The sequence below is a fragment of the Benincasa hispida genome, chromosome 4 (genome assembly GCF_027475165.1).
Source record: "Benincasa hispida cultivar pf3 chromosome 4, pf3_genome.v1.1, whole genome shotgun sequence".
NCBI lineage: Eukaryota > Viridiplantae > Streptophyta > Magnoliopsida > Cucurbitales > Cucurbitaceae > Benincasa > Benincasa hispida.
The window spans coordinates 65,595,420-65,622,668 of record NC_143481.1 but is presented as its reverse complement, the minus strand read 5'-3'; the positions used below and the strand labels follow the sequence as shown (position 1 = coordinate 65,622,668).

General features: G+C 36.8%; 2 protein-coding genes across 3 annotated transcripts; one reads left to right on the top strand and one right to left on the bottom strand.

Moving 5' to 3' along the window:
• Positions 1-19,402: 19,402 nt before the first annotated feature.
• On the top strand, positions 19,403-21,558 carry LOC120074941 (Tetratricopeptide repeat (TPR)-like superfamily protein). 2 transcript variants are annotated; one of them, XR_016529213.1, is made up of 7 exons: positions 19,403-19,793; positions 19,914-20,009; positions 20,100-20,172; positions 20,304-20,365; positions 20,927-21,008; positions 21,178-21,305; positions 21,392-21,558. XR_016529213.1 is itself a non-coding variant. In XM_039028049.2 (7 exons), exons 1-7 carry the CDS (start codon positions 19,506-19,508, stop codon positions 21,441-21,443), a joined length of 714 nt encoding a protein of 237 aa, XP_038883977.1. In that variant the 5' UTR covers positions 19,403-19,505; the 3' UTR covers positions 21,444-21,558. The 2 variants fall into 2 exon arrangements, 1 of the variants encoding a protein (XP_038883977.1); XM_039028049.2 differs by having other exon boundaries at positions 21,245-21,305.
• Positions 21,559-21,952: 394 nt separating this feature from the next.
• Positions 21,953-25,252, bottom strand: LOC120074940 (beta-1,3-N-acetylglucosaminyltransferase lunatic protein, putative (DUF604)). The gene is made up of 3 exons (XM_039028048.2): positions 24,133-25,252; positions 22,357-22,902; positions 21,953-22,267 (listed from the first exon to the last, which is right to left on the bottom strand). Exons 1-3 carry the CDS (start codon positions 24,970-24,972, stop codon positions 22,163-22,165), a joined length of 1,491 nt encoding a protein of 496 aa, XP_038883976.1. The 5' UTR covers positions 24,973-25,252; the 3' UTR covers positions 21,953-22,162.
• Positions 25,253-27,249: the final 1,997 nt, after the last annotated feature.

Here is a 27,249-nt window from a genome sequence, read left to right as displayed (position 1 = left end):
TTCATATTAAAACTAGGTTAACAATTAATGTGTATTTGATGCACATTAAAATTATAGGTTATGAAAGAAATACAATTAAATATGTTTCAAGTGTAGACTAAATTATATATTTGATATTTAATTTGGTAATTAATTAATTGTTGAATTAAATAATTATTTAATTTAATTTAATAAATTAAATTAAAAGTATAGATTATGTGAGAGATGTTTCATTTAATATGATTTAAATAAAATTATTAATTAAATTAGATTTAATTAATGATTAATTAGTTATTAATTAAAATAATTAAATTAATTAATCAAATAACTCCCACTTAAGGGAGTTATCTGAAACGTGGTTGATCCCACATTGCTCTCTCTCTGTTGATCAAAAGCTAGTGTCACCCCTTTTACTTTCTCTCCTAGGACCCATGAAATTTTGACTAAATGAAAAGCTTGCAAAAATTGGGCTCTAACCTAGGCAAAATCCAACCAAATCCTCAAAAATCACCCAATCCCACAAAAAATATATATCAACTAAAATCAAATTCACATGCACACAGAAAAATCCCAACAAGTATTTCAATTTCATCTCAAACATCATCAACTAGATTTTCAATACAAACTCAAAGTAAGCCTAGATTCCACTCAATCAAAGAGATTCAACATGTGTAGCAAATGTATAGAAGAAATGAGCAATGGAAGGCTAAAAAATTTACTCCAAATGAAGAAATCTAAAAAAATTGCCCAAGAAAAAGCCCTAGAATTCGATTTGGGTATGAAACCCACAAATTGAAGGTTGAAAAGTGTAGAAACCCTTTAAAATTAGATGAAACCCAAGAGGAATTGCAAGATTTTTGTGATTTGGGTGAAGAATAGGTGAAATATTGGAAGAGATTTGGGAGAGAATGGCTTGAAGGAAATCAAACATGGGGATTTCCATAAGCAGCGGAAGGATCATTCCAAATTCCATTCGAGTCGAACATAAACAATTACAATGCAAGAAAACGGAAACTAACAGGTCATGCACAACAAGAAATTACAGCATGCTAACAAGAGTATCAAGGGATAGAGTATGCATACCTTTGAAGAAACATTCTTCACGAATCCCTCGATCAATCTCCTATGTGTTGTGTCCAACAACAGCAATGGTCGAACAAAACGACCGGAACAACATGACTAATAGCACGAACACAACGAACGCATCCTCCATGAACCAATTGAGTCACACTCGATTCACGAAGTGAGTGAGGACACCACCACAATGGTTACCTTGGTATTCTCGGTATGAGAATTCAGGAGTTGTGGGCTCTATATGATCTTGGCTTGAGGAAGAGACTGAAGGACAATGATCATGTAGATGATCGAGCAAGTGGGAGATAAGAAGCGTCTATCGTATGACGATATGCCCGATCGTGTAGTAAATGGCAGCCTATCATATAGACTATGCCACTCGATCGTTTAGCTACGATCAGCTGAATGACTATCGTATAGTCAAAGCTCCATGATCATTTAGTCTATGTCAGCTATCGTTTAATGAAACTCTCACTTGATAGCTTTTCTCCGTGAGTAATTTTCCAAAATGAAGTAACATCTAATTTTAGGAAAACAATTTTTCCTTTTTGTCTCATGGTTACCATAAAACCAACAATAACCTCCCATTCAATCGGTTATTAGAGAAAAAGATTTAATTATCATATAATTAATTTATTATAAATAAATATGATAACCAACTTACCATATTATATTTATAACCTATAGTTTTAATATTTCATCTCATGAAACATACAAATCATAGTTCTTTTTCTATTTTATGGTACTTAATATAAATCATATTTACATTAATTCCTCCACTTGATGTATCTCATACATCACACCAATTATATCATATATAATTGAATTTCTTCTTGTTAATTTGAACATTTCAAACTAAACCCAAGAACTGATTCTCAACTTAAATCCATTGAGCTACCAAGGGGACCTTATGGACTTGTAGCTTAAAGCTCCAACGGTACGTGAATAACTGACTAAACTCTTTAGTTATGGGATCCACCATCCGTTAATTGTCGAACACTCCACTAAAGACAGACAACTACACTCTCCTCACCACAAATATATTTCTGTGTCCATATCAACCAATCAACAGAGTGATAACCTTTTACAAATCGCTCGTAAGTACAACTAGACTAATTTACTGATTTGCCCCTGTAGCTACATCTAACTCCTTATGTACCACTGATTTCTCTAATGAACAATAAGTCATAGTCCTACTATGACTGGGTCCTCTCTTCCAAAGAGAGGATGTAACCACTATATTCAAGACCCGGAATCAGCCCTTAAGGGAGCAATCTATCTACTTACCCCTGCTTCGGGGAAGGAGTTAATTTCGTCTTGTGTAACTGAGTTCCCAGCTCCCCAATCAGAAAAATCCTAAAAAAGGTAGGCTTATTGAGTTGGCAATCTAGCCACTCTCACCCATACTAATCAAAGGACCGCCCTAAAAGCAAGGAGTTCCCAAAACACTCAGGATTAAGGTCATGTCACCTATGGTCGTTTAAGTGAGATGTAAGTCTCAAGTATCAACAGTGTTATATAAAGAGACTAATCATCTCGTGGTCCGGTATTATACAAACTCTTTACATAGGACACCCCCGCTCGCATGTCTCCACATGAAGGTTAGGATTAGACCATTTGTAGTTCACAATACTTGTAAACCTCTACAAAGCAGGTTGTATCTGTAGTGTCACCAGTATAAGATATCCCTTCTTTATTCGTATACTACAGAACTTTTAGGTTATTACTTAAGGCATGATCCACTTGTATATCTCATATACATGCTTAAGTTTACATACAATAACCAACAATTTTTTTTATTAGATATGAGTAAATGCAAATAAAAAAACTCTTATTTTATTAATATCAATGTGTACAAAGTTTACAAACTATGAGACTCCGGGAGAATAAGGAAACCAATCCCAACATGGCTGAAAATCGAAAGAGAAAAAGGAGAAAATAACCTTTTTTTGGCTGCAAAACTGCGTTAACGCAGTTCTGCCTCACAGTGTTACGACATTGCGCCCTAATTTTTTTTTTTAGATAGATTAAAACTAAACTAAACCTAACCCTACTAAAATGAAAAATAAATAAAAGAAACTAAATTAAAACTTTAAAACTAATTTTAAAAACTATCCTAAAAAAATCTAGAAAATAGAAAATAACAATTAAAAGAAAATTTTTCACCTAGCTGCCTCCAGGAAGTGCAAATTTTTAACTCGATTACTCGACATGACCTGTCTCCTGTCAATGAGTCGATATGGCCCGGTAAGGCCATAAGGGTTCCCATCTTTTGAAAGGAACCAAACAGGTCGAATTTGGATTTTTTTAAGTTTTTTCGAAAAAAAGTAAAAAGAGAGGATTCAAAGACTCAAATGACCAAAAGATTCAAAATAAAGAAAAGACTCAATACACTCTCGAGAATAAGGAGAACAAAACTAAATAATATACGATATACCACATGGTAGAAAAGGGCGAGGTTTCTCAACCTCAAACTCCATCACTTGGAAATCGATGGTTTTAGGCTTAGATTCTTCATAGTCTTCACAAACTGGCTCTAGACATGGTCTGTTATCCTTCAACTCATTCTCAATGTCGACATAGGTTACCTCATCGTTGCATGCCTCGGTATTGCCATAAAATGTGAGTAGCAAGGATTCACATCCTCTCTTAACTAAATCAGAAGATTGAGTGACCAAGTCTCTCAAACTCGGAAGATCAGCTCTAACCTCAGTCTGAAAACTAAAGTTCTCCTGTTGGAGGTCATGGATCTCCTGTTCAAAAAACAAGATTATTGATAGCAAGTTATCTAATCACATCTTCTAATGACATACCTGAGTCGGTGGTGTGAGCTTGCACCGACACGTCATTGTGGCAAGGTGTGGATCATAGTGGCACTAGTCCCATCCTAGGTTTTCATAGCCATAAGACTCATCCCATCTAGGCCGAGGAAATTCGTCATCCATATAACTAGGATACCCTCCCATGGAGTAGTCTCATGGTATAGGGCTCCACTATAGGTTTGGACAAGCTAGCCTAGGGTGATCAATCCTACATGCTTGCACCTGTTGGGGTTTAACTACAACCAATTGACTAACCAGAGAAGTTAACTCAGCAAGTTAATCTGGAAGGTCACAAACCTCATCACTAAACCAATATGCTCCACTTGATCATCCTCATCCTTATTGATGATATCTGTCCATGCTTAGAATACTGACATAAACAGGAAAACAAATTAAAAGCAAAAGAAATCTCTAACTAGAAATTTAACTAATGAAACGTAATGACATTCTTCAGCAACGACGCCATTTTTTTGTTTGAGGATTTTGGGGTGTCATTTAATCCCAAAAGCCTAAAGATCAAAAGAAAAATTTGTAAATACCAAACTACTCCTATTATTACAAAGATGTAGCAATAGCGGTAAGTCGATTTGCAAGGAAGCGCGATTTATTTTATTAAGTCAATTTTCTAACTAGAGCGCTAAATGGGGGGTTTTGGTGTGAAAGAGATAATTTGTGTATTTGAAATAAAAGGGTAAATGTGATCTAGGATAGGGATTTGTCTAATTTCTAGAGCAAAAGAGAGTTTCCTATGCAATTTTTATCATGGAAATCCATAATTAAACAAACATTTTATTCTATGCATGCACGACTACTAAATCGGTTTGATTTAATTGATCTACCAAGGTCGACAATCAACTAAATCAAAATCAATCAAGCATCTTATTCATTAAGGTCGGAAAGACCATACCCTAATTAAACTATATGTTCTTAATTCTACTGGTTATTACCAATCATATATATTAAAAATCATATACATTAAGAATGAGGATTCATTCGTGTCTATTAAATGTCAGGAAAAATCATATTTAATTAACCAAATTATTCTTTAAATCTAGATTAAACATACATTACTAAGATTTAAGGTCGGCCTATAAATCTAAGCATTCACATCTAATCTTTTGCTACTGGGTAAATTCAAGCATAGACGAACACAAGGAAACGCGCGAGCTCAAAATTAACTAACGGAGACATGCAATTAATATAGGATCTTCAGTCCACACATAAACGAAAATCTAATTACACCAATACTCAAAGAAAAACATAGAAGTGAAGAACATCAAATTTAATCATAGAATTCTCAAAAAATTAGACATAGGGCTCTTGCTCAAAGAAATTAGATAGAAATTACCTCTTAATTCATAGAAAAATTCGAGATAAACATCTGATCCAATTGATTAAAACCCAAAATAAAAAGAAAAACGAACCTAAAGACACTAAAATTTGAAGGGAAAAGAAGAAGAATGAAGATCAACCTCGACCTCCATCAATTCAGCCCCCAAATTTAGCATATTTTGACCTAAAGGTGGAGAAGAGTATTTACAAAAATTGGAAGAAGAGTATTTATAGAAATTGGATGTAGTGTTGCAATGCTCGACAAATTAGGCAACGAACATCAGAGAAACATTGCAACGATGGCGTTATGTAAACATCGCAGCGTCGCAACGCTAGGGGTAGCATTGCAATGCTACTCTACACACTAGCATTCTGTCTTTTGGCGTCAGGCGAGCGTTCGAATTAGGCAAAGGTTGAGCATTCAAATCAACTCTAATTTGCTTCAAATAACCCCGTTTAGCTCTAAATTTCCAATTCTACCTTATGGTTGCTCGGAACCTACAAAATAACATAATAAACATATAAACTACCATAACAAGCCCAAATTAAGCCAAAAAAATTTAAGAGTTATCAGTGAAATCTCTCCAAATTAACTGTTATTCCTTGCTCTTTCAAAAGAAGGTTCCCACAAACTGGCTCCTTGCTAGAGAGTAGTGGGGAAGACTCTATCGAGGTGTCATTGTACGAGGGGAGATCGATTCGTTGAGGAAGAAGATGTTTTGATGAACATTGATGTGTTTTTTAAGAGGGTCTTTAAAGGTAAGTTTCTTTCCCTGGATTTTACATGCTTAACCTGTAGAACGCATAATGTATATATGTTTTTCTTTTCTGTGTTGTAATTTTTCAAAAGAAAAGCAATCACTCGCTTCCGCTACGAGATTTGATCCCCTTAGAATGGATGGTGCACTTAAGCATTCGTTGTAGTAATAATGGTGTAACTGCCATTCAAATTAACTCGGTGGTTCTAGAAAATTATGAGGGGCAATATGAGCTCGAGCGACAGTTAGCTTTAATATTCTATATAAGTGATCAAAGTCATTTGGTTGAAGGCATGCGCAAAATCCTCCATTATTTTCTATTGTCTACAAAAACCTGAGACTGATTTGAGCATTAGAAAGTGTGTGGCTTGACATCGCACTAGTGCTCAATTTCTTTTGTTTTGTTGCAAGCACTTGGACTATTTTTCCATGTAATACAAATTTATGGCTACTTCAATTTTTGGCATTAACACTATCCAAAGTTTAAATGTTTACACATGGAAAAAAATTCTTTTATCTCACATTGAAAGTTGGGTTAGAACGAGGATATAAATATAAGGGGGCGTTTGGGGCACTGAGTGGGTTATAATAGTCAGTGTTATAGTTTGTGGGTTATAATAGTATGTGTTTGGGGTGCAAATTATTTTAGTCTGTGTTATAATAGTCTGTGTTTAGAGTGTAGGTTTTTATAGTCTGTGGTATAATAGTCTGTGTTTGGTGTGTAGGTTATTATAGTCTGGGTTATAATAATTTTTGTTTGGGGTACAGATTATTACAATAGTCGATTATAATAATATGTAAACTAAATGCATGTTATCTTAGTATATGTCACAATTGATTATACTTTTCCTTATATCAAAGGAAAAAAATTTAAATGAAATATCATATTTTCACGAACCTAAATAAAATTGTTTGTTCCACCAATTTGTATAAAATGTGTTGAACGTTGCATTGTCCTTGTTCCACCAATTTTAACCTTGTTTGACGTATCAAACTTCTTGAGCATGCAACAAATACAATTCCATTCTCTTCAAAAGGTATTAATCATTGCCCAATACATTAATGTATGTAAAGATAGAGAAATTTCACAAACAGGAAAAAAAAGAAAACCAAATCACATTCATGTCCATGAAATAGTACAAAGTGGAACATAAAAAATATTATAAAGTACAAGCCATAATTTAGATATGTCAAAATTAAACATGGAAAAACAGGTGTTGAAAATAGTTGGTCAGGCACTATCAAGAAGGAGAAGCTCGCAATACTCCAATTTCATATCCACTAGAACAGACAAAAACTCTCCGTATTATGCACACTGTGGAATACGATATTCATAAGCTTCACCTTCTGTCAGGTTTGTAGTTCTAGAATATTGTCAAGTTCATTCACAACCTTTGCACGTAACTCAACCTCTATTGCACTCTGCTCTTTCGGCCATTCAGCAATGGACTTTAGTTGGTCATTTGTAAAGTCCATTGCATTTTTAAAAACCTCAACCAATTCAGATTGATATCCAGAATGCTTTCTTTTACTACCCCTTGATGAATTCCCTCCTTCGGAACCAACACCAGTTATGAAACTCATCTTGTGAAAGGTCATGTTCTTGTGAATTGCCAGTAGGAGCACCTTCATGCATACGCCCTGGCACATTTGAGGCCATGTCACCAGGTGTCTTTACCCTTTCTCCAGTTTCCTGGTCCTTGTCGAAGACGTAGGTTAACTCATCAAAATATGAGAATGACTTGTTCATGAGCCCTTTTGCTACAGGATGGTTCTACATGAAGAGTATGGCTGGTCAATATAACGGGTGATGATGAATGGAAAAAAATGTTTACGGAATTTTACCATCACCTAACCATCAAACGTCTCTTTCTCTGCAGTGATGCATTGGAATTCTTCATTCCAACCAAACCCGCTGCATGTCGATCCTCGCATTTCTACTATACCTTGGTACGTTCTTTTAAGGCTCCTTACCCTACAATCTATGGTGGGGGTCTATTATATTGTATAGCTGGGTATCTTATCAGCCGTCATACACTGTAACTGTGTCAAGTACCCAGGACAAAATGTCTCGTTGTCTGATCTCCATTCACCAGATTAAACCAAAGTCACCAAACATTCCATAAGCTTCGACTCTTCCTCCCTTATCTAAGTGTGCCATCCTGTTACATGTACACCGTAGTAAAATTTAAGTGGTAAAGAATGAAATTGTCATGTGATGTGTTATGTTCGATGTATAAGGTTGTAAATGTAATTATATTAAGAAATTTGGAAATTTATTTCCAAAATCGCATACATGAAATTAAAAAAATACATTGTAAAAGCCACAAACTAAACATGAAGCTACTGATTGTTACGTAACTCCCAGTCAGAAAAAATATTATGTGTCAGTTCATCTCTCCATTATGTCCATTCATTTGAACTCTCAATATAATTGATCTCGTCCCCACCAATGGTAGAAAAATGTGAGTCCACCTCGTCTAGATCCTCGGTCATTTCACAAGTATTCATCTCCTTATTAATAAGATTATGAATAAGGTAACACGAGGTGATCGTCCGAGTTTGGACTTGCATAGGGTAGTATGATATTCTACGGAGTATTGCCCATCTCCCTTTCAAGAGCTCGAATGCCCTCTCAATGACATTCCTCGTAGAACAGTGTTTCATGTTAAAAAAAATTCTTTTGCAGTTGTTGGTGTATTCCCTCCTCCACGCCATTTCGAAAGATGATATCGTTCTCCTCTATATGGTGCCAAGAAGCCCTCCGCATTTGGGTACCCAACATCACATAGATAATAATACCTTATACAATGTATCAAATCATAATCATTGAGTACAACGATGTACGACAAGAAGTTGTGCATGTAAGTTGTTACTCTTCGGAACCTTCAATCCGTTAGGTCGTAATATTGCATCTCTAAGCACACGAGAATCAACTGCATAACCTTCCCACCCATTTAAGACAAACACGAAATCATCATTCATGTTGCAAACACCAAGAACATTTGTGGCGATTTCACCTTTCCTTGTCTTGTACCTTGGTCGATCAGTGGCACTCACGTTGACCTTTATTTACATACCATCTAACGCACCTAGAGAATCTTGTGCGAACACAACGTATGAATATTCATATACATAAGTTATCAAAACTAGATACGGACAACACACCAACATTTGTTTAGTTTCAATATACCTCAAACCATCTTCATCTCAGATCTATACAGAAGGTTGTGATTGGCTGCTTCTTTTTCAGTCTCTGAGGGAAGGGTGGTAACTGTACTTTCAATGTTCCATGGTCTGGAGGCTTAGAGGTGGTTGCAACTTCAGGTTCCATAATCTCGGGCTCTTTTGACTCATTTTGCGTCAACGGCTTCATTGATTCCATCGCATTTGAGTCGGTCCTACTAGGATCCTTCCTAACTTCTGCCGTCATCTTTCCACTTCGCAAGGTGACTGCTTGGCAATGTTCTTTCCTTGTGTTCCCTAAGTTGCGTGGGAGCTCAGTTGAACTCGATAGTGTCCTCTACGATCTATTCTTCAGCTCTCCCGCAATCTGTCCTATTTGGATTTCTGGATTGCGAATGGAAGTCGCCTGGTTCTGGAGGACTATTTCATTCTTTTCGATGTATTATTTTAACAGGTCCAGAGAGGATGATGGCGGTGTTTGAGAGCTGCTGGCTTATTGTTGTTGTGAACCGTTAGTTCGTTGGAAAAATCCTGGCGGTCCTTCTTTTTGCGCCATCGGTTTATAGCCTTGCTGTTGGTTATTTTTCCAAGCAAAATTAGGGTGGTTTTGCCACCCGGGGTTGTACGTGTTTGAGAAAGGGTTGTTCTTGACAAAGTAGATTGAATGCGGGTTTCGTGGACACTCTTCAACTGAATGCGATTCTCCACATGTAGCATAGCTAGTGCTTGTCTGTTCTATTGCGTTGACTTGCCTTCTTTGCGCTCTGGGATTGTTTATTGTTATGCCCTGTAACAAATTTATCATCGCATTCATCTGATTTTGCAAAGATGCGATGGCACCATTATTTGTGTTACCTTCTCTGGGCCTTACTCTCTGATCGCTTTCCTACCAATCTTCATGGTTTTTCGATATGTGATCAAGAATGTTCTTTGCCTCATCATAAGTATTGTCCAGTAGACCACTTGCTGCTGCCGCATTGGCAGCTGTCTACGATGCAGGATTTAATCCATGATAGAAAATCTCCATTTGGAGGCAATCTGGCAATCCATTGTGCGGCAGTCGCGCACTAATCTCTTAAACCTCGCCCACGCGTCACTGGGCGATTTGTCTTCTTCTTGTTCAAAATTTGTGATTAACTTCCTCCTTCTGGCATTCTCTGTAGGGGAAAATACTTTTTCATAAACTTCTCCACAACCTGTTCCCATGAAGTTATCTCTCCCGGTTGGAGGTTGTATGCCCATTTTCTTGCTTTATCGCACAGTGAAAATGGAAATAGTATGAGTCGAACTTCTTTAGCAGAGATATTCAGGAACACAAAAGTGTTACAAATTTCAATGAAGCTTCGGAGATGGGCGTGCGGATCTTCGCCATGCCATCCACCAAACTATCCTGCCGTCTGTATCATCTGTAACATTACCGGCTTCATCTTAAACCTTGATCCATCCAGTGTTGGCCTCATGATTATTGGGGAGAAATCATACAAGTTTGGTGACGCATTGTCCCGGATGGGTCTATTGTGATCATTCGCTAGTATGATAGGACTCGCCATTATGTTGTTTACATTTGTGGCTCTTTCTTCTGGTTGTTCAGCCATTCTGGGAGTTCTTCCTTGTTGTCTACGTTTGTTTTTCTATCTTCTGCGAAATGTTCTTTCGATCTCTGGGTCGTAATTGGGCTTAGGAGCGTGTCTTTCGCTCATGCGATGCTTGAATTTTCCCTTACCGAAGGAATGGCAATGCACAAAGGTCGAAAGCTGCAAAGATCAAAGAGGTTTGATGTTAGCGCAATATATACTGTAGTCCCCGGCAACGGCGCCAAAAACTTGATGCGTAGAATTTTGATGTGTTATGGTGTGAGTGTGCGATGATGTGTGTGTTATGTGGTGATCATGCAAGTTTTCCTAACAAGGCCTAAGTATAAGCCTCCTTAGGTTTCCTGGTAAGTCCAGGGTCGAACACAGGGACTACTAAGTAGATATGCGACAAACACTTTGATTCTATTGTGGTGGTAAAAACAAATGAAGTGGATAGTGTTTTGACTTAGATTTTTCCTATGCGATGGAGTTGAACGTGGAGTGATGAAAGTGTAGAGTTACAATAAGTATGTGATGAAGGGGTTGAGAAGGGGTTTAGCTAACACTTCCTAAGATTGTGCACAAGTTATGAGATCATGCTACACACAAATATCAATACTACATTTCTCAATGCATAATGCCATAATTCCTATTTCTAGAACGCATGCGATGTATATGCAAAATAGTTGATAGGACTTATTTTTAAGTCTCTACTCTTGCCTATGCGATGATGAATGATGCACATATAAGACAAGGTGACCGCATACAATCATTCCTATTTCTAGGGCGCATTTGATGTGTAAATAGCAATAGAACTTATGTCTAAGTTTCTACTTCTTGCTTATGCGATTCTAATCCGACTCTCTCAAGTCTAGATTATAATCTGACTCTCTCAAACCTAGATTCTATCTTTAGAGTACTCTCTCAAGTATGTCCAAAGGGTGAATGATGCATACATAAGATAGGATGATCGCATAAAATGTAAATCTTAAGTCATGCTAGCTAAGTACTTCTCAACCCATTCAGAAATTTAGCTACTTATATGTTGTATGGAGAGATTGAACATAGATTGAAATGAAGTTTCCATTTTCTGCAAATAAAGTACTGAATACAAAATAACAAACGGATTTGAGAAATGAGAAGCTTGGTATGCAATATCTTGCTTCCCGTGGCCTTTTACACTGCTCTTTGTCACTTCAACTCTGTTCTCGTGTGTATTCTTGCTCTCACAAGTGTTAGCCCTCTCTCCTTTGTGTTGCTTTCCGGCAGTCTCTCGATCTATCTGCGAGCAATTCTCTTGGCTTTTCCTCGTCTCTTTGCTTTTTCTCCGTCCTCTAAGTATATGTATGAGTATGTGCGTGAACAGACTAACTAAAACTAAATCTCTTTCTCTCTGGTGGCCTTTGGTATTTATAGATTTCAAGGTGAAGCAGCTTTTCTTGCTAATGATTGTAATGATGGGTGACATTAATTCCCCTACTCTGTTGCACCGTTTAATAGCCACCGAAAGTTGAATGTACTTGCTACAGTGTGGATTTTAACGGCTTGTCAACTAAATTCGAAATCGACCGTTATCAGCTTTCCGTCCCATCGTGATTTATTATGCTATCGCCTTGATGCGAGGTATTTATGCGGCCACCTTTTTAAGAGACTTCTCAGGATCGCATGATTTGCGATCGCAACTTCAAGCGTGTTGACGCATTGTGCCTTTAGATCGCAATTTCATGTGCGCCATCACATTGTTCCTGCACAAAATAGGTAAATTAACTGCTTTTATGCGACGGGCGCTTGCGATCGCAATTCCTTTCAGTTTAGCGCTTTCGGACATGATATTGCCTATTTTACCATTGCTTTCTCTCATTGTTTTACTTATTTGCGTTGTAATAACTTGTATTTCTACCAATTATTAGTCGTCGAATAATTTCATTTTTTAATATGAACATGGAAATTAAAATTCTCATTGATAAAATAATCTTGATTTTAGTAGGTTTCATTTTAGGTTCTTGATTAAATCTTGAGTTTTAAATGAAAAATAAATCAATAAAAAGAAAAATGTGATGAAGCCTAACAAGTATTTTGGAAGAAAACCAAGCCTTTAAGAATGGAAATTGCTGTAATAAAAAAATTGCAAAAGCATAATTAATATATAACTAAATTATTTTAAGAATTTAAGTTTTGTATCAACAAACACTTCAAATATTCAGGATGAAATTTGAGGAGAAGAAAGCACCCATGTACAAATTAAGGAAAAGAAAATAAATCTAATAGTTTACACGGTTTTAGTTGTTGTTAGAAGAAATTGGATGAAATTTGAGAAAAGAAGAAGTACGAATTAGTTTCCACCTGACCTACAACACATGAAAGAAAATATTTTAAATCTACCAACCATAGAAATAAACAAGAAAATAGTGAGGCAAATAGTAAGAACAAAGACAATAAGCAGAGGAAGGAAAAGACTACCAAGAAGGACACAAAAGCAAAGAAAATTGAGACAAAGAAGAGTACCACCCTACATACGATAGACGGAGGAAATGTGAAGCTTCACTTGTTGTCTAATAAGTTGAACACTGTGACAATGAATAAACAAATGCTTTAGTAATAATATAAAGAAAAAAGTGAAAGTGACTTAACAGGAGATGTGATAAGCAACACAAAAGAGAGGAAGGGGGAAGGGACTTACCAACAATGGTGTGGTAAAGATGGGGTTGTCCTCATAGTTGTAAGGAAAAGAGATCTCATTTATAGAGAAGAGAATATATACACATTCTAGGTGATGGGTAGGTCAAGTTTAGGTGTACCTATGGTAATAAGTACACCTTAGAAATCCCACCTAGTGAAATAAAGCGAATAGTGTACCATTGATGTGAACCAAATACATTGGGAACCAAAGAAACTACTTGAAAGAAATTAGACATGAGGATTTCCATGAGCAGCAGAAGGATCGTTCCAAATTCCATTCGAAATTGAACATAAACAATTACAGTAAAAAAAAACGAAAACTAACAGGTCATGCAAAACTAGAAATTACAGCATGCAAGAGTGTCAAGGGATATAGTATGCATACCTTTGAAGAAACATTCTTCCCGAATCCCTCGATCAATCTTCAAGCGTCCAAGACCAACAACGCTCGAACACAACGACCGATGCACAACACAATCAATAGCACGAACACAACAAACGACCAATGGCTCCTCAAAACCAATCGAGTTGAGTGAGGACACTACCACAATGGTTACCTTGGTATTCTCGGTGTGAGAATCCAGGGGTTGTGGGTTCTGTATGATCTTGGCTTGAGGAAGAGACTGGAGGACAATGATCGTGTAGACGATCAAGCAAGTGGGAGATAAGAAGTGTCTATCGTATAGACGATGTGCTCGATTGTGTAGTAAATGGCCGCCTAACGTATAGAAAAAGCCACGCGATCGTTTAGCTACGATCAGCTGATGAACTATCATATAGTCAAACTCCACAATTGTTTAGTCTCTCTATAGCTATAGCTTAGTGAAACACTTTCACTTGATAGCTTGTCCGTGTGTTACTTTTCGAATCAGGCAACTCTTTAAAATTAGGAAAACATTTTTTCTTTTATCTCACGGTTACCATAAAACTATCAATAACCCCCAATCAATCGGTTATTAGAGAAAAAGAATTTAATTATCAAATAATTAATATATTATAAATAAATATGATAACCAACTTACCATATTATATTTATAACCTATAGTTTTAATATTTCATCTCATGAAACATATAAACCATAATTCTTTTTCTATTTTTTGGTACTTAATGTAAATCATATTTACATTAATCCTCCATTTTATATATCTCATACATCATACTAATTATATCATATATAATTGAATTTTCTCTTGTTAATTTGAACACTCCAAACTAATCCCAAGAATTGATTCTCAACTTGAATCCATTGAGCTACCAAGGGGACCTTATGGACCTGTAGCTTGAAGCTCCAACGATACATGAATAACTAACTAAATTCTTTGGTCACGGGATCTACCATCCGTTAACTGTCGAACACTTCATTAAAGACCGACAGTTGCATTCTCCTCACTATAGATATATTTCTGTGTCCATATCAACCAACCAACAGAGCGATAACCCTTCACAGATCGCTTGTAAGTACAGTTGACCAATTTACTCTTTTGTCCCTATAGTTACATCTAACTCCTTAAACACCACTAATTCCTCTAATGAATAATAAGTCATAGTCCTACTGGACCCGCGTCCTCTCTTCCAAAGAGAGGATGTGGCCACTATGTTCAATACCCGGAATCAGCCTTTAACGGAGCAATCTATCTACTTACCCCTACTTCGAGGAAGTAGTGAATTTCATCTTGTGTAATTGAGTTCTTAGCTCCCCAATCAGAAAAATATCCGAAAAAGTAGGCTTGTTAAGTTGACAATCTGGCCACTCTCACCCATTCTAATCAAAGAACCGCTCTCAAAGGCAGGAGTTCTCAAATCCTTATACTACAAACCTTTTAGGTTATTACTTAAGGCATGATCCACTTGTATATCTTATATACATGCTTAACTTTACATACAATAACCATAGATATTTGTTTATCGGATTTGAGTAAATGCAAATAAAATAACTCTTATTTTATTAATAACAATGTGTACCCATGTTTACAAACTACGAGACTCCAGGAGAATTAGGACACCAATCCCAACACCACTACTGTTAATCACATCAATAGTGAAGTGACTTAACAATGAGTAAAGTATTTTACAAACCACTACTTTCAATCAAACTAAAGTAAACCAAACAAGAACAACTTGTGAACCACACAAGAGTTATGACATAGTTGCAATGAGATTGGAAAAAAAAAAAAAAAAGGAAGCCAACAAACAATCAACTATCCTAGTATTATACTTAGACAGTAAGAACCAGCCTCAAAGCAATGAAATTCTTTCCTAAATCATTAAGAATTTCAAATAATATGATGTATCATGGTAAATCAGATATATTGATCATTAGTGTCAATCCAAAAATAGACATTGAAATAGTAGCAGAGACCAAGAGTAGACAGATAAAGAAACAGGAGTAAGGGACCGATGATCAAAGATCAAGAAGATAGGAGTAAGGGACCGATAATCAAAGATCAAGAAGATAACATACCTTTGACCTATAATCAAAGACCAAGAAAGAGAATCACATCATGGAAATAGAATTGTAATCAATGTTTAGAACAGTCATTGAAATAGTAGCAAAGACCAAGAGTAAACAGATAAAGAAATAAGGAGTAAAGAACCGATAATCAGAGACCAAGAAGATAGAATACCTTTGACCTATAATCAAAGACCAAAAAAGAGAATCACATCATGGAAATAGCATTATAATCAATGTTTACATAGTGACAAAAAATGAATAGGGACCGATAATCAGAGACCAAGAACAGGTTAAGAAAAATGTACATGCAATTACAATCAATGTTTATATAATGACTGATAATCAGAGACCAAGAACAGATAAAGAATCTCAGGGAAATACAATTATAATCAATGTTTATATAGTGACATAAAATTATCAGAGATCGATAATCAAAGACCAAGATCCGAACACTAAAATCAAGAATAGAGCAAAATAATCGGAGTAAACTGAAAAGATGTGTAAAAAAAATAAGCTTACATTTGTCAAAAAAAAATGAAGGAAAAAAATTACAATGACTCATCATCAGCTGGTGAAGAGAAATAAGACTTACCATTTGATCTGGTAACCTTACCAAGATTCGAACACCATCCTCTATCCCCTACCATGCTCCAAACGAGGATCTTCATCCTCTCCCAAGCAAGATCTAAGCTCCAACATGGTTGTAGGATTTCGGACTCAGAAAGACAGAAGGGACAACACGATTGAAGAACCAAAAGAAGAGGCAAGGGGAAACTTGAAGGAAATCATGAACGGGGATTTCCACGAACAGAGGAACTGGATCGTTCCAAATTCCATTCAGATTGAACACAAACAATTACAATCTAAAATGGAAATTAATTATGCATCAATAAAAATTACAAAATGTTATATGAGATGAGAGTATGCGTACCTTTGAAGAACCATTCTTCAAGGATCCCTCGAATAGTCTACAATGCGTCCACAACAACACTCGAACGCAACAAATAACGCACAACACGTACACGAACACAACGATCGTCTAAATAAGCCTCGACCCCAATCGAGTCCAACTCGATCCACGAACAGATTAAGGACACCACCACAAGTGTTACCTTGATATTCTCGGTGTGAGAATCTAGGAGTTGTGGGCTCTGTATGATCTTAGATTGAGAAAGAGAAAAGGTATGCGATTGAGTAAGTGGGAGATATGAAGTTGTCTATCGCATAGACGATGTACTCGATTGTTTAGTAAAATGAAGCCTATCGCATAGACTTTGCTACTCGATCGTGTAGCAACGATTAGCTGAGTGACTATCACATAGTCAACTCTAAGCGATCGTTTAGTCTCTCAACGGCTATCACTTAATAAAACAATTTTACTTGATAGCCCTTTTCCGTGAGAATTTTCTGAATGGAACAACTACTAAATTTAGGAAAACAAATTTTCTTTTATCTCACGGTTACCATAACCAACTTGTATTTATAACCATCTCATGAAATATATAAACCATAGTTCTTTTTCTATTTTATGGTACTTAATATAAATCATATTTATATTAATTCCTCCAATTAATGTATCTCATACAGCATACCAATTATATCACATATAATTGAAATTTCTCTTGTTAACTTTAACACTTCAAACTAACCCAAAATCTGATTCTCAACTTGAACCCATTGAGCTACTAATGGGACTTTATGGACCTGTAGCTTGAAGCTCCAACGGTATGTGCATAATTGACTAAACTCTTTTGTCACGAGATCCACCATCCGTTAACTGTCAGACACTCCACTAAAGACCGACAGTTGCACTCTTCTCACTACAGATATATTCCTGTGTCCATATAACCAATCAACAGTGCGATAACCCTTCACAAATCGCTAGTAAGTACAGCTGGGGCAATTTACCGTTTTACCCCTGTAGTTACATCTAACTCCTTATGTACCACTGATTCCTCTAATGAACAATAAGTCATACTCCTACTATGACTAAGTCCTCTCTTCCAAAGAGAGGGTGTGGCCACTATGTTCAAAAATCAGAATCGGCCCTTAAGGGAGCAATTTATCTACTTACCCCTACTTCGGAGAAGAAGTGAATTCTGTTTTATGTAACTGACTTCCCAACTCCCTAATCTGACAAATCCCCTAAAAGGTAGGCTTGTTGAGTTGGCAATCTAATCACTCTCACCCATACTAATCAAAGGACCGCCCTCATAGGCAGGAGTTCCAAAAACACTCAGGATTAAGGTCATGTCATCTATGGTCGTTTTAGTGAGATGTAAGTCTCAATTATCAACGTCATTATATAAAGAGACTAACCATCTCGTGGTCCGGTCTTATACAAACTCTTTGTATAGGACATCCTCGCTCGCATGTCTCCACATGAATGGTCAGAATTAGACCATTTGTAGCATGTTACAATAGTTGCAACTATCTACAAAACATACCGTATCCGTAGTGTCACCAGGATAAGGTATCCTTCCTTTATCCTTATACTACAGACCATTTAGGTTATTACTTAAGGTATGATCCACTTGTATGTCTCACCTACCTGCTTAAGTTTACATGAAATAACCACGGATCTTAGTTTATTAGATATGAGTAAATGCAAATAAAATAACATTTATTTTATTTATAATAATGTGTACAAACTGTTTACAAACTACGAAACTTTGGGAGAATTAGAACACCGATCCCAACAAAACCTTCGTTTGGAGCAGGAAGATAAAGAAGGAATATGAGTGGGAGTGGCATTCGGAACAACAAGATGAAAAAGGAAGCCGAAAGAAAAGGTTAAGGATCTAGAGAAAAACACAGATCTAGACTACCAAACATACCGTAGTCTAGATCTGTGAAGGATTTCTTCAAATCCGACCAAAGAGAACCACAATGGCAGTCGATCAGTAGGAATGGAGAAGATGAAGCTCCAAAACCCACCAGGAATGACGACGATCAGGAACAACAACGAAATCCTAAGGATAAGAGATGGAAGGAAATGAGACGGAGGATATAATAAAAACGAGCAAAATAATTGGAGTAAGCAAAACGGGAGAGTGCATAACAGTGGTCTGTGGGTTAAGTGTGGGTTAAGTGGAAACATAGGAGAGGAAGCTCTAAAACCCACCGGGAACGAAGCAAAATGAGAACCGTGGCGAAACCATAAGGAGAAGAGATGGAATGAAACGAGACAGAGGAAACAATACAATTGGAGTAAGCAAAATGGGAGAATGTTGGAACTCCAACTAAAATAGTTGGAGCCCCAAATGTTCGGTGGGCTATAATAGCCCACCCACCCAACTCCAAATAAGGGGTTTTTCCAATTTTTTATTTTATAAAATTAGATGAAATGGCCACAGATGGACCGCCGCTGTCCGATTGACAGGTTCAAGTTGGGGTAATGGCGCAATAAAGCGTAGATTAGATAAAGATTACACACTAATTGTTGATAGATTAGTAAAAGTACTGCTCTTACGGTAGTGCCATGTGGCAAAATCTACGTGGACAAAGGACCAGAAGTAAGATATGAGCAGCAGCACAAAAACGCAACTCATAATCCGTTTCCAGATTATGCTGTGCGGTCGGTCACATTATCCAATTCGAAAAAAGCCACCAAAACAATTCTGGGCTCAATTGCAGCCACCTTCACCAAATGGCTTTGCTCAACGCTTCATTATGTTGTTCTTCCACTTCCCGAATTCCTTCCAGACCTCACCTTCCTCTTCCTCTCTCCGTTGCCGCCCATTCCTCACCTCTCCCACTTTCTTCTCCTTTCTCCTCAATTCCTTTCATTTCAACCACAAATATGAAGGTATTCAACCAACAATTGGAAGCTACGCGGCATTTGGTTCTTTCCCTTGGTGAATCCGCCTCAAAAGCCTCCTTCCTCGCTTTCCTTTCCGCCTCTTTGTTCCTCGCCGACCCTGCCCTAGCTTTCAAGGTTAATTTCCTCCCGAGATTGTTCATAGCTACATTGTATGAGAATCTATTTTGATTGTTACGTCTGTGTGTATTGTATGGCTGATTGATTTTTGGCGAACGGATTCAATTTCGTAATTAGGGCGGAGGTCCTTATGGCGCTGGGGTCACTAGAGGTCAGGATCTCTCTGGGAAAGATTTCAGTTGGAAGACGTTAATCAAGCAAGATTTCAAAACGGTTTCATCTAAATTCACTATTTCAAATCTTGTACATGTACTATTGTAATATGTGTTTGTGACATTGCCTTTTTTGTTTCTTTTTTATTAGTCTATTTTACGGCAAGCTAATTTTAAAGGTGCGAAGTTATTAGGTGCTAGCTTCTTTGATGCTGATTTAACAGGTTCATTATTTCTATGTTTTAAGTAATGTTATGAACTTTCCAAGTCATCTTCAGGATCTTCTCTTATGACATGGCGAGCACAATCCTATTAAACCTGACTTCAATTCTTTCTCTCCTTGCCTAATTGTTAGGGGCGGATCTTTCAGATGCTGATCTTAGAGGTGCAGACTTTTCTTTGGCCAATGTTACCAAGGTGATGATTCTTTGATAGGCTTTCAATTAAATGCTTTCTTATTTAACCTCTAATTTGCCCCTTCTCAAATTTTCAAATTTAAAAGTTAGGAGGCCAAATTTTCCAATCTCGTTCTTGAATGTTTAAAGATTTGATCGAAGTCAAGTAAAATATGATAGGAAACTAGTCTACAAAAAGTAGGAGTGAGCAAACCAAACGGGCCAAACTGACATTGGTTGGTCGGTAGTGAAAATTTTGGTCGGAGTCAGGTTTTTGTAAATAAAAAACCGAAGTTCAATTGGTGTGAGTGGTAGGAAAGGACAACAACCGATAATGTTGGTGGTCGGCCTTGGTTTTAGCCCAAAACCGAGGTTGACCAACTGATGATCACTTCTAGCAAAAAGTATTGATGTGATACGATAAATTTGAACTGTGTATGCAGTTCGAGATGTAGAGCAACCTGCAGTTTTTTATCTGAGATTTTATATCAAAGTTTTGGTACATTATGAGCCTTGATGTTAGAAGACATTGAAATTATAACTTTACTTATCCTCACTGGTTGGTTTTTTCTGCTTTGGGCAGGCAAATTTAAGCAATGCCAACTTAGAAGGTGCACTTGCCACAGGAAATACCTCTTTCCGTGGATCAACAATAAACGGAGCTGGTATGTAAACCCAACATTTACGTAGCTTTTAGTATTTCATTGGGATCCTCTCATCTCCAAAACTGTTTTAGATGCCATAATACATGTCTCTCTATCTTTCATAAGATCGAAATTCTACAATTCTAGCTTTGCAATTAGCTGAAAGAGTTCTAGGAAATTGTAATTGAAGAGATTATAGAAGAACCGATGATAGAGTGGTGATACGAAGAAATACTTAATTTACCTCATGATGTCAGACTTCACAGACGTGCCTTTGAGAGAGGATCAGCGGGAGTACCTTTGCAAAGTTGCAGATGGGTAAAGACAAATTCTTCTGTTTCTTAGGTTGACATTAAATGATTCATGATAAATAAACTAGGAAACTTAGTCATTTTTGTTTACAGGGTGAACCCAACAACTGGAAATGCAACCCGGGAGACCCTGCTCTGTGATTGAGACTTGAATTATAAGAGAAAGCTATTGAGGTACAAGAACTGTATAGATCAACTTAAAAATGTAAAGTTCTTAATAACCATATCAGTATCCAATCCATTGAGTTCAATTTTGTCAATCATCTGTTTATGTCATACCATGTGGTTTGTCGATATCATAAAGCTTAACGTAAGTAGCAGAATCTAAGAATCAGAACACGTTGGATTTCTTGGCTATTGAATTCAACATCCAGATGGTTTACAAACGGGCCCCGTTAAAGAAAATTAAATTGATTTTACAAGACATAGGATTTGAAGAACAGGAACCATAATTAGAAACCACTAGGATTTTCCGTCACTACCCAGTTGGTAATTTTTACTTCAACCCACTAATACCAGGAGCAGAAGTTGCTAAAGCTCCACTACAAACTACAAAGTGCACATGGTTAAAATGATCGACTTCCCCCATCCAATTTTTTATTGTTTATACCACTCCAGAAAAATTGTCTTTATCAACTTTAATAATGCACTAGATTTTGTCTTACCCACTTAGCAAATGGTTATTAGAATGCGACTTTAATATTGTCATCTCTGTTACAGTCTTACCAACTAGATTAACATCCTCCTCAAAAACTGGTTCTGTTGAATATACTGATATTTTTCTATATCACTGTGATATTTACAAGAGGGAAAATCAGCCATCATCATTCTAGGGCCTAAAACAATTCATCCAAAAATGAGAATCTATGTGGTAATTGTTTCGCTCTTTCTGCATTTCCTAATCCTAACCCAGATATTATTATCGTTTCCCCACCTGTCATTAATCTCGCAACACTGTCTTTGCGGTGCCTGTACAAATCAAATAGAAACCATCAATGACATGGAGGAATGAATGAGAATATTATAAATGATTGTGTTAAGAGGGAGAGAGAGATTACCTTCATCCATAGCTGAGTCTCCATCTTCATTGAGGAGACAGTAACTTGTTTCACTGCCATGACCCGTGCATAATCATCCCTCTCGCATACTTTTTCTCCCTTGGCCACGTACCTTTCGTAAGTGGTTTTGGTACCCCTTGTGTCCACCTCTTGAACTTGCTTCAGAAAATAAACAACCGCTCGCCGGCACGGGTCAGAACTCATAGGTCGTGTATTGAAGTCGAATGGACCATTGCTCCAGCTTCTCCATGTCTTGAACGTCTGAAATGGAATTTGCATATCTGTGGCTGTCACCATGAAAGGATATATCTGAACAGTGTAGCCCCACGCGATGGAGATGGACCATTTTTTCCTCCGATCATAGCAGACAGTTTGCTGAAGAATTCGGCTCGAGTCAACTTGATATGCTTGCATAAGTAAATTCAATGAATCAATCCTAGTTTGGTTAGGAAACAATGGCTCCACATGGTCAAGGTGATGAAGCGATACAAGTGGTGCCAATGGATGTGCTGCCAAAATCCCATATGGGTTACCTCTAATATCAAACTGCACGAATTTAACACATCAGTCCATGTGTATAACTCGTGTAAACATTTTTTATCTATATTTATGACAACACATGGAATTCAGAATTTAAATCCCCAACCTTAGAAAAGATAAGATAAATAAATTGTTATTGAGTTATGCTTACTTTGACGAAATTTATCTGTTATATATACAATTTTACATTATGGTATATTTTTATTACTCAAGTAGTAAGATGGGCCAAAAGGCTGAATGATATAAATTTGAGGATTGACCTGAAAAGTAGGACCTGAAAGTGAGGGGCCGAAGAATAGTACAATAAAGCTCAGTAGCTTACACAATCAGTTGAAAGCTTAGTAGCTTACACAATCATAAAAGATGAAGTCGACAACGACAACTTTCAAGGTCCTTCAATCCTCACCCCACGGATACAATACGGAGAAAATGGTCTATTGACCTTCTTGCCACCTATAACAAAACTACTTTTTCTTTCACCTTCACCTAAATTTTCCAATACGTCATCGAGAAAATTTTCATTACTACGAAAGTATGAAAAGATTTCCAACCATGTCAAAATAGGGCGTAACTCATTGACATAGATGTGAGGTCCATTAGTGTTTATGAAGTCAAATATATTGTATAAACAAATGAATTATGATACCCGTTTTCTGTTTTAACATCTCTCCTCATGTACTTTTCTTACATTTATTTATTAAGAAACGTCCTAAATCATCTAAACTCAAATCTACTTATGTTAAATTTCTAAGGATAGTTACAAATATAACAATTAAGTCTAAAATATTTGTAGATATAACACGATGCAAAAGATTTGTAGATATAACAAAATTAATATTTTACTTTCAAAGGTTTATAAGTAATAGATTATATCGTTAGTAAGGAATCTATCCGTGATAAACTATATTACTGATAAGATAGAGTCTATCCACGAATAAATTTTACTATTTTTATAATTTTTTATAAATATTGTTATATGTTTAATTATTAATATGTAAGAGTGCTCTCTCTTTCAAATACTATGATAATCAATATTCAAACTATCATTTAATGTATCAAAATTTTTACAGTGCTGACCGACTTAACCGGTCTTACGTAGTCTCATTCATCGGTCACCTAACTATTCCTTCATCATTACACGTGTCGTAATAGTCATAATTTATGTTCTTCCAGCTACTCACAATTCGCCACGTGGGTTTATCAATTCAAAAGTTAGAAAAGTACAAAAAATATTACCTGGTGAAAGCCACGTTCTGTTGTGAGTGGCACACCGAGCTCGGCAATACAGGCCCATACCCTTTGATCAGAGCCGTAGAAAAAACTGTAGCGATGAAGACAACCGTCCATTACGTTCATTAACTGGGCGGCGAGTGGGTAACTGATCGCAAAACCGCCGCCGCCGAAGGCCATCCCATACGAATGCATCTGATCTTGCTCAATGCTCTCGGAGTTTCCACCAATGTAATACATTTGATTATGATCATATTTCGCTAACACCGAAACTAAATTCTCCGTGAAAAACACCGTATCATCATCTCCCATCACAAACCACCGCACGTCTTTCAATCGCAATTTATAACTCTCCACTACAATTCTAGCCATTCGAACCGCCGCCGTCTTACACGAATAACCCGCCCCGCTGCACCACTCCGACACCCGATGCGGAACCGGATTTCCGATTTCCCCCGGTTCCCCATCGAGCCAAGCAAACCCACGGTTCCGGTTCGACTTCCACCAGAGATGAGTGTAGCGGCTCCGGTCTTTCCACGTTTGAACAGACCCGCCGATTCCGAATACGATGTGGGATATGTTGGTGGCGGCTATGGATTTGTCGAACGGTTCGTATTTGGCGGTTCGAGTGCGGTTGGGGATGATGAACCGACGGGACTGAGAAGAGAAAGCCGAACGGAGGACGAAGGACATGGAGGCGATGAGGCAGAGGAGGAGGACGGCTCTGGCGAACAGAATACAAAAATCGGAGACTCTGTCCGGGAATGAAAAGGATTGTTTGAAAGACTGAAAGAGACTTTGATTCGGTTTGGAACCGGTCTGAATCGTTGGGTTGTGGGTTTGCATGCTGAAATGTAAAAGAAAAAACGAAAAACAGGGGAAAGGAATTAGAGTGAAGAATTGGGTGTCATGTCAATGGGTTTTAGGGGGGGAAAAAACAGAGGCTGAAGAAGAAGGAAAATAGAGAGAAAAGAAGAGAGACAAAGTTTTAAAGAGAGGACGGCAAAGTCGTTAGCTTTTTTGTTTTTACTTTTCGGGTTGAAGTTTTTAATAAACAGGGAATAGAGAGTGATTTTTTGGGGATGGTGTTGGGGCGGAGATTCGTGCTTTCTAAAGAAAAATGCCATTCTTTTAACTGCCAACTGGAATTCAAATACCTTTTTAGTTTTTTTTTTATCCGCCTTTATTACATTTTTTTTAACTACGTTTGGAATAGAGGATGGAACCAACCAACTCATAATTTCTCCTACATTTTATATGTCAATTGAATTAGGTTAGATTTAAACTAGAATCGATTTGTCCTTATTACATTTAGATTCTTCATAAACGGGCTATTTGTTTTCGATAATGGAATTATTTCATTCCAACACCTTCCAATTCTTTCTTCTCTCTTATTCTTCCCCTTTTTTACCCTTATCTCGTCTTTGGTCGCTAGTTTAATACTATGTTATCACAAATTAAAATTTCTTGGTGTCTGCAAGATGGAATCTTCGATATTAGTAGAGTGCTCAACCAAACATACTTTGAAGTTTAAATTAATAATAATGCTAAACGTTTTCGGACAGATCTGAGTGATATTGTGTACATCTCAATAGAGTAATGTATCTTATTATTTATACTTGTAAGAGTGATTTTAGATCAAAATAGTATAATCGATATTTAGTTAAAAAAATAAGAATATAACATAATTAGAATCGAAAGTGGTAATTTAAGAGAAAAATGAGCCTAGAGAAGGAGGGTTGGTCTGTGCTTGGCCTACACCAGCATGCTTGGTTGAGACCAAGGCTCACAAAACACCCAATGGGGCATGCATCATGCATGCCCCCGACCCAAAGGATCATTTCGGCTTGAAATAAGGCTAAAAGAAGGTGCTCAGCTTCTAGCAAAATACAAAACGTGGCGCGCCCCTCGCACGCCTCAATTCAATAAGTGGATAAGTCTAACGTAACTTCGAAATTTAGGAAGGTCCCAAGTCAACTACAACTATAAATACATCATGGTAGTTTCAAGGAGAATTAAGTTTATTCTAATACTCAAATTCTCTACTTGTTATACAATTACACCTTCTAACTTAAGCAGAGCTTATGCTGCAAGCACCATATTAGTATGCAGATCTTTTTATCTTGCAGATCACAATGTTTTTCAAATTACAAATTTATTATTATCACGTGAATATTAAGTACTCTTTCTCGTATCTAGATTATCACATCAATAATACTCTTGAACGGTCTCCCTAGTGTTCTTCCGTATCAACACCAAATGGATCATACGACCGGGTGTTTTTGAGGTTTCATTATTTCTCTAGGGCCAGGATACTCCTCTCCTCGACTATGAGAGCCTTGGATCTTTGCCTTACTGATTTTGTCACTTAGGTCTGTCACATCTCGTAGTTGATGATGAATGGGCATTTGACCCTAGTTTAACCCATAACAAAATTAATATTTTGTTTTCTAAAATGTATTAAATAAAGAAAAATAATTAGGAAGAATTAAATTAAAGATTTCTTTAACTATAAATAAACTTATACCGGAAAAATAGTAGGGGAAATATACATGTAATCTTTGGAGGTTGGGTTTGGCCAAAATCTCTTTTTCTTTTTCTTTTTCTTTTTTTTTTTTTTTTTTTTCATTTTTTGATTGTTATCACACTTTCATATTTAAAAAGAAAAGGGTAAAGGTGAAATCTCTCTCCACTAAGATCTAAAAGAAAAGGAACTCAATGTTTTGGGTGTCCAATCTATTTGTTGCACAAACAACACTTTATTTTAAACTTGTATCTTTTAAGTTCAATTGGGACTAATTTTTTAGGTTGGTTCATCTTGAAAACCCTATATTTTCTTTTTATGTGATATGAGTATGAGCTAAGGGGAAGGAGAGTGAAAAAGAATAAAAAAATCGGAGAGAAAAACATTAGTTCGGCCTTTTAGCGGTAGCTTCCACAAAGTTGTTGATTTTCGGAGTTTGAACCATTGGATTGTGTTGAAATTTGGTTAGCTTGGTTGGGACTCATAGGGTCTCGTTTTTTACGGTTGGATCGTTGTTTGGATCTTTGGTTTGTCTGTAATCGCCGTTGAACAAAATTTGTAAAACTAAGTGATTTTCATTCTTTCTATCTCTCAAAGTG